Source organism: Pteropus vampyrus, unplaced genomic scaffold (genome assembly GCF_000151845.1).
Source record: "Pteropus vampyrus isolate Shadow unplaced genomic scaffold, Pvam_2.0 Scaffold117, whole genome shotgun sequence".
Classification (NCBI taxonomy): Eukaryota; Metazoa; Chordata; class Mammalia; order Chiroptera; family Pteropodidae; genus Pteropus; species Pteropus vampyrus.
In genome coordinates, this window is record NW_011888898.1 from 161,621 (window position 1) to 170,066 (window position 8,446).

Genomic DNA, 8,446 nt, shown 5'->3' on the forward strand with positions numbered 1-8,446 from the left:
GAAAACAGTGCTTGGAGGGAGAACATGCTAAATAATTGTTTACTGTTATCCTTATGGTCATAACAGGGCTCTTGAGAGGGTTAGTGATGATGTGGGCACATGCCTAGCTCAGCACTTGCCAGATGAAGGGTGCTTATCAAATGGTGATTCCCTCTATTCGACCGATAAATAATAGTTAGCACGTGATAAATGCACATGAAGCGCTGAGAACAGGAGATACAGCGGTCGATAAAGATAGTCCTGCCCTTGTGGTATTGACAACTTCTTGCATAAGGGAGACCGAAGTTAAGTAAATATTTTGTTTTGCCCTCCAAGTCTGGGTCAATTGTTACTTCATTCCAGAACCATCTACCTTGTGCTCTCTACCATGGCCCACTCTTATTATGTTACCAATTTATTTTTATTCCTAGCATTGAACCCTATGTGTTTTGTTTAACAAACATTATGCATTGCCTATTATGAGTTAGACATGATTCTAATCACTTTACAAGTGGGAACTCATCGAGTCCTTGTAGCAGTCCTGTGAGGCACAGAGAGGCTAATGAACTCATCCAAGGATACACAGTGATAAGAAGCAGAGAAGGTTCAAGTCCAGGTTGTCCTGCCCCATTCCAACTTTGTGTTGATAACCACTGCATCATACTGTCTTCACCGGAAATGGCCTTGTTTATGGATTTCTCGTCTGTTTGTTTGCCCACCCCCCAGACTGCAGCTTTGGGAGGTCAGGGGCCCCGGTCTCTTTAATTCACAGTTGTGACCCGAGTATCTGGCACAGCATAAGGTGCAGAGTTAGTGTTCAATATATATTTGTTGAATCAATGAATGAATGAAAATATACCCAAATAAAGATATCATTACAAGTAGTACTGAGTGTTATGGGGCGGCGGGGGCGGGGGGGGAACCAGTGCTATGAAAAGGTTTTAACAGACCTAATTCAGTCTAAGGAAAAGAGAATACTAAACACTGTATTATTTTAATTATCCTTATTCTAATATCTCCTTGATATAATAGCTCTGACTGCCTAAGAGGGAAGAAAATGCTACATACCCCGAATACTTTTCATGATGATAAATATTTACTCCCCAGCAATGAACTGCAAGTGAAAATTGGAGCTGCATTTGACTTTAATTCTGTTGAGTGATGAGTCCAAAATCTCCTCTCACTCCCCAAAATAAATCTAAGCAGTTGGTCTACGCTGGGCTTGTGATGATACATCACAGTAACTTGTCACTGTAGTTACACAGGCAGGAGTAAGACATGTGTTTGTCTTGGGTTTTAATTTCTCTCTCATTTTTTCTCTATTACAGGAACAATGGGTAACCAAATGAGTGTCCCACAGAGGGTTGAAGACCAAGACAATGATTCAGAAAGAGACACTTACAAGGTAATGCAGTTAACGGCCCCTGGTAGGCAGAGTCGAGGATGACCGCAGAATAAATGGCCCGCTTAGTGCTCATCACACAGACATGATTGATGATGAGGAGCCCTTCCCGGGGGTTGTTCACTTGTATTCAATACCCCAGAATCCTTCATGCCGCTTGTTTAAAATGCAGGCTCCGGCGCCCCACCTAAGATGTGCTTAATCAGAAATTGCAGGGCTGGGAACCTATGGATCCCGTGTCTTTAAAGACCTCTAAGGTGATTCCTCTGCAGCTAATTTGGTACCTGGTCCCAGATGGGTTTGGACCAGTGGTTCTCAACTGTCGGTGATTTTGCCTGTCCCCTCCAGGGGACACCCGGCAATGTCTGGAAACATTTTTGGTTGTTACAACTCAGGTAGTGCTACTGGTCTGGTGGGTAGAGACCAGGAGTGCTGCTAAGCGTCCCACAATGTACAGAAAGGTCCCACATTAAGAATGATCTGGCCCAAAAGGTGGGCATGACAAGAATGAGAAACCCAGGTGTAGATCAGTAGTTCACAGCCTTGGCTGTATGCAAGAATCATCTAGAAAACGTTAGAATATTGCTAGAGATGTACCCTAGACCAGTTATGTCAGACTCGGCATGTGGGAGGGAGGGCAGGCATCCATATTTTCCAGGCTTGTCAGCTATCGAATGTACAGCCAAGAGGGTGGAATAGTTTAGAAATCCTTCTTTTAAGACTGTCCTGGAGGATGGAGGCCAGGGACGCCCAGATGCTTCTCCTTGGATCGTCTATGACCAGGTAGCAGAAGCCTGACTTTTCACCACCAGCATTTTTGAGATCAATTCAGTTTAAAACCTGGAACCCAGTTAAACATGGAAATCCCTACAGGAGGAAGATAATACCCACGAACTAACATTGATCACATCATGGAGGGAACTCCTGCTCTGAATGGAAGGCTGGATCTGATCAAATGGGCTTAAAATTCATAGTGGGTTTCAAGCCTGACTGCATATTAGAATGATTCAGGCTACTTTTAAAACTCCTGTTGGCTAGCCTCCAAGACTAACTAAAACACACCTTCTGGGAATGGGCCCAGGCGTCGGTAGTTTCTCATGCTCCCCAAATGATTCCAAGTCTGGGAGCTGCTGGTCTCCAGCGAACAGACAGTCACAAAAATGAGTAAGTAGAGCAGTGGGGTGAGGCCCACTCCAAGGCTGCGGGCTCTGGTCAACAGAGACCGTCAAGCTGTTTCCAGGGTCTCATAGTTTATCAGGAGTTGGAAAACAGCATTCACATTGGCGATCGATTCCAAGATACTTTTAAAAATTCTGTGAGCCAAAAAAATCAAATTTGCATACCCAGCGTTGGCCTGGGAAAGCCAGACGTAACCTCAAGACTGAGTGGTCACGTGCGTTTGCTGTTGCGATTTTGTGACTTCTCAGTAGAGTTAACGATGATGCAAGAACTTATTTTAAACAATGAAAACTGTCAAAAGAATATAAAGAGAAGTCTTCTGTCTCTCCTCCAAGAGGTTCCACCTTTAGGAAGTCGCTATTCAGCCTTTTAGTTTTTATTTTTCTCTGTACTTATTAACATATATTATACTACTAATAGAATTAGCGAAATAAGACGATATGTGAAGGACTTAGCACATGATTCATATTCAATTAATGTCGACTATTAGTGTCTAATTTAAATTATTATGTTAAAGATGACATTATATAACATATACTCTTTTGCAACCTTTTTCTTTCCGTGTGAGTGTATGTGTATGTGTATATATATACATACACATGTGTGTACATACGTACATATATGTATATAAATCTTTTTTAATATCTACAATAAATAACAGAATAGAAAAAAAGAACAGGGCAGTGGCTTAGAACTGGAAAGAGCTCATAACAGCGAAGGAGGAGGGCGTGGATGCAGAGCAGATAAAGAGCAACCATGAACTTCCTGTGTTTGACCAGCTTGTTGACTAAAGGCGGGCTGCAGACTGTCCGTGTGTGCGGGACGGTGGAATGAGGTGAACCTCACAGGGTTGGAATCAGCGTGCTAAGTCCTTGCTCCCCACCGATCAGACAGGTGTCCCAGTTAGCCCAGTGTCGTGTCTGTGTCGCCTGTGCTGGCGGGGAGATGAAGCATAGACAAGGGAGCGTTCTCACGATCATGGGAATCCGGTCCTTGGGTGGGATTTAGTTTCTCTGCAGCGTGATAGAACACTGGGCAGTTTCTAAAAACACAGCCTTTAAATTAAGCTCAGTTTCGTGAGGTACCCTCGGGGCCTCGACTTCTGATTTCCCCAAAGACTCGACTTTTACTGGCTCGCGTTCTGTTCCAGGCGGCATCTGGGAGTGAGTGCGCTCAGAACGGGATGATCGTGTCGACCCACACGGTTCAACACTGCAATGAAGGTCGGTGCGCGGAGGAGGGCTGCTCCTCTCCGGGTGGGGAAGGGGCTGCTGACCCTGCTTGGGGTCAGACAACACGGAGGGGCTGAGGCCACATGCTCACTTGGAAAACACTTGTGTTAGTTCCCTGGGGCTAGCCTAACTGGGTGGCTTCGATAGCAGACATTCAGTGACTCACAGTGCAGGGGACCAGAAGTCTGAAATGAAGATGACAGCAGGGTTGGTGCCTTCTGAGAAACTACAAGGGGGATCCATCAGAGCTTCCGGTAGCCTCAGGTGTTCCTTGGCTTCTAGATGGTTCTCCCTGTGTCTCACAGCATCTTCCTTCTACGCATGTCTGTCTCTGTGTCCACATTTCCCCTTCTAATAAGAACACAGGCTCGCTGAATTGGGGCCCACCTTAAGCGACCTCATTTTAACTTGGTCATCTGCAAAGACCTTATTTCCAACTGAGATCACGGGTCCTGGGCGTTAGGACTTCCTCTTCGTGACGGAGAGGGGACATAATTGAACTCTCAACAACACTCATCTCTTCCGAGTAGCTATGACAGCTGGAAGAGGCCGTGGATTTACAGCTGATAAGATGAAAGCAACATGTGAGTGTATGTGCATGTATGTATGTGTATATATATATATATACATACATATATACACACACATGTGTGTACATATGTATACATATATGTACATGTATGTGTATAAATCTTTTTAAATATCATGGAGGGAACTCCTGGCCAGAGGAAAGGGCAAAAACACTCAGAGTTTGGCATTTGGAGTCAGACAAACCTAGGTGAAAGCCCTCTGCAGCTCACTGGCCATGTGACCTGGAGAAAGTCATTTGAATTTCTAAGCTTCAGTTTTCTCTTCCCTAAAGCGAGGATGAGAATACTTACCTCACAGAATTGCTGAGAAGACTCAAGGAGATCATTTGTGAAGCATTTTACATATTACCCAGCACTCAGGAATTCCTCAGACACTGATAAACTAAACTAAACAAAAGCATTTTCCCGATATGAGGGAAGTTTTAAAACTGGACAATATACTTATTTGATTGTCTCCTGGAGGATGGGACTATAAATTCGATGCATCAAATGTGGCTGGGCTCTACTAGGAGAAGAATATACATGAATTCTAAATTATATAAGAAGCAGCAGCATAGCCCAGTGGTTGAAGGTAAGAACTCCGGAATCTGACTGCTGGCTTTGCCACTACCAGCTGTGTGACCTTGAGCAAGTTACTTAACCTCTCTGAACCTCAGCCTTCTTGTCTGTAAAGTGGGATAATAAAAGTACCTACAGCATAGTATGAGGTATAATAAAAGCACAGATTTCAGTGCCTGGCATATAGTAAGTGCTCTGTATGAATTAGCTTCGTTATCATATGACAGTTGCTGTCCTTGACATGTAAGTTTCTGGGCGTCGGTTTCGTGTCCTGAACGATGAGGAGATGAATCACTTCAGAGGTTTTGGAATTTCCTAGTGTAAGGAAAAAAGACCTTTCTGTTTTCCTTCTCTACGCTCTCCTACTCACACTGCTTCTGAGGCCAGATGTGTGGGTTTTCCATAGCAGCAGCTCTGCACTGCTAGCTGGGGTTCTACACTCAGTGGTTGCCAGGGGCGGTGGATGGAGCGGGGCTATTAAAAGAGATGCAAGGGAATTTGGGGGATGATTAAGAGGTTTTAGGTTGTTTTTCACTCAATAGAGAGGTTTTATAGCTTGATTACGGCGGTGGTTACATGCCTATACCTTTGTCAAAACCCTCTGAATTGTGCTCTTAAAGCTGGTGAATTTCATTGTCTGTAAATACCCCAACCAGATAAATCTGATTTTAAGGTACTATCAAGATACAAAGAAGTCTTTTAAAAAATCAGCATCGTTAAAAGAAACATCGACTAAAGACAGGAAAAATTAAACTCAATAATGTATCTTTTCAATGGAAAAAAAAATCATCTGCTACTTTAGAGGGGTGTATTTTGCTCACTCAGTTCCGTTGCTTCATCTGAATTCAATGGGAGTAGGGGCGTGAAGTGACAAGGCATTTTGTGAAGACATGGCACCTCTAAGCTATTCTGTCACACTGTTCCATGGCTTCTGTACACAGCCCAGGAGAGGGAGACCTCAGGAGACAGTCACCTGACATTTCCTGACCTCCCACCCACCATGGGATGTGTGACCCCATTGCCTGTCATTGAACCAGACAGCTTGTGAGGTGGACCCTGCCTCACAGCTTACATCGTGTATCACCTCTCCAGCTGAAGGTATGAATCCCTGAGCGTTTTGCTCACACGCATCATTGCGAATCATAAGAGAAACTGACTCTCCAGTGGTTCAGAGATCGTGACGTTACAAGGGACAGGACGTGTCGTCCTGCATGCCCACCCCCAGGCCAGACCAAACTAATCCTCCCAGAAAGAGAACATGCTAGGCCACGTAGTAGGACACCAGCGGCATTGATGCCACAGCCCCTGTTAATACTCAGCAATCACTTGTCCAGCATGTCAGGCGAGACAATGGCAGCCGCTGCTCACCTTTCTCACTCAAAAGCTGAAAGGAGAAGGTAAAATCTAAGCCTGGAGATTCCGGGAAGGAAATATCTGAAAACGCTTTTAACCACCAGGACGGAAATTGTTTTCTAGTTTAGCTTTTTACAGAAGACCCTTAAGGAGAGGTATGGTCAGTAGTGGCATAAATCTGAGCTCTGTGAGAGCGTGGATAACGCCGTGATGATTTAATGGACATTTTCTTCTTCCAAAACAAAAACAGTTAAAAAGACAGATCTGCTATTGAGGAAAACCCCAGAATCACCTCCCACTGAGGAAGGGCTGAGGCTTTGGAGTGAGGCCAGAGGAAAGGGCAAGCTATGGACACCTGCAAGGTGCATTTTAACCAGATCTTGAAGTGGAATCAATGCTTCTCCCCACAGTTGTGATCCTAGAGTGAACATTTTTTTAATTCCTGCTTTTCATATCTTTATACCACACTTGGAAGAATTTAACAACACTTTTCGCTTAAAAAAAATAATAATAAATTAACGAGACCAAAGACATGATAAGATGCCATCCAAATTTCTGGAAGTTTAACAATTAAGGCAACATATTAGAGAGCAAGATCTGATATGTGCAAAACATACCTCGAAGATCAAATATTTCTGGGAACAAGAGATAGAAAACATAAGCCGAGTCTGGCTCCATTTGTAGCTACAAAAGCTGCGATGTGCATCAGTGATTCTGAGTGGTGCTGGACCAGCAGCTTCCCATCACCAGTAACTAGTTAGACCTACAGATTCTAGGGCCACAGCTGAAACCTCCTGAATCAGAAATGGGGGTGAGGGCTGCCGTCGGTTCTTGTGAGCTCTCTAGGAGATTCAGACTCTCTCTCAGGCATGAGGATCCCTGGGAGGCGTGGAGGCTGCAGAGAACTGGAAAGCCTCTGTGTCTAGAAGCCTCCACACTGCTCCAGGCATGATTGTCATGTGGGAATCCCTCAGGAGACAATAAAACATTTCAACGAAAACTCAGTTTAGAGTTTTCAAATGAAATTTTCCAATTCAAAAAAGTGTAAACACTCTGCTGGCCAAACACCATGCCGGCTACATCAGCAGACCACATAATTGCCAACCTCTGATATTGTATTTTTCCTTACTTCACATCTCTTAACACAGATAGCTTTATTATTATTTTTTTTTATCATCATCATCACCATCAGGTTATCACAGCTCAAAGCATTAAACATGTAAATCCTATAGCCAACTCTAAGTGTGCTCACCTGGCACCCTGCCCACAACATATGCCCATGTGGATGGGAGGTCACCAGTGGCCAGTCTCCTTTGCAGCTCCACTGTCTCCTCTCAAACCAATAAACTGCCCATGTGGTTAATTTATGAATTCTTTTAAAAATGACCTCTGAGAGGTACATTGACTGCAGGTGACTTAAAAACTTCAAGTTTCTGACTTCCGGTCAAGATGGCGGAGCAGGTTAACGCGGTGCTCTCCTCCTCTCATGACTGTATCGAAATTACAACTAATCTACAGAACGACCGTCATTGCGAATCACCCCAAATCTGGCTGAGCAGAAGTCCTACAACTGGGGACATACAGAAGAGGTCATATCGAGACTGGTAGGAGGGGCAGAGACACGGAACTGGTAGGTCCCACACCCGCGTGTGGCGGTTAAAAACCGGGAGGGGTTTCTCGGCTGCGGGGTCCCCCCTGAGGGGTGAGGGGTCCCGACCCCACACCGGGCTCCCAGCCCGGGGTTCCAGTGCCAGGGACAGAAGTCCCCATGACTTCTAGCTGTGAAAAGCAGCAGAGACTGTGGCTGAGTGAGACGGAGGGCGGCGGGAGTCCCAGGCTCCTTTTAAAAGACCCGCGTGCAGACTTACCGCTGAGCGACTTGCCCGCTCGCTCCAGCGCTGAGGCAGCCGCTGAAAGGTGCCGGGGACACACAGGAGGAGCTGAGCTGTCAGGCTTCGGGGCGAGGGCTGGAGGGGCGGCTTCCTCCCAGGCAGAAGTGCTGCCAGAAGCCTTGTTCCTTTGTTGAGCCCTCCCCCGCCCAGCGTGCAGGCGCAAGCACAGGCCGCCGCCATATCTGAGTCTCCATCAACTTAGCTAAAACTGCCAGCCCCACCCACGTGATTCCCTGAGGCCCCGCCCCGCAACGTGCAGCC

The 8,446-nt window shown here is 45.6% G+C and overlaps 1 protein-coding gene across 1 annotated transcript in view; it reads left to right on the forward strand.

The window, feature by feature from the left end:
• Positions 1-8,446, forward strand: part of BCAS1 (breast carcinoma amplified sequence 1) — a 79,610-nt gene that overhangs the window by 6,005 nt on the left and 65,159 nt on the right. The window contains exons 2-3 of the mRNA XM_023534088.1: positions 1,308-1,384; positions 3,711-3,783. Of these exons, the coding sequence (XP_023389856.1) occupies positions 1,313-1,384; positions 3,711-3,783 (145 nt within the window). The 5' untranslated portion in view covers positions 1,308-1,312. The remainder of the gene's footprint in view (positions 1-1,307; positions 1,385-3,710; positions 3,784-8,446) is intronic.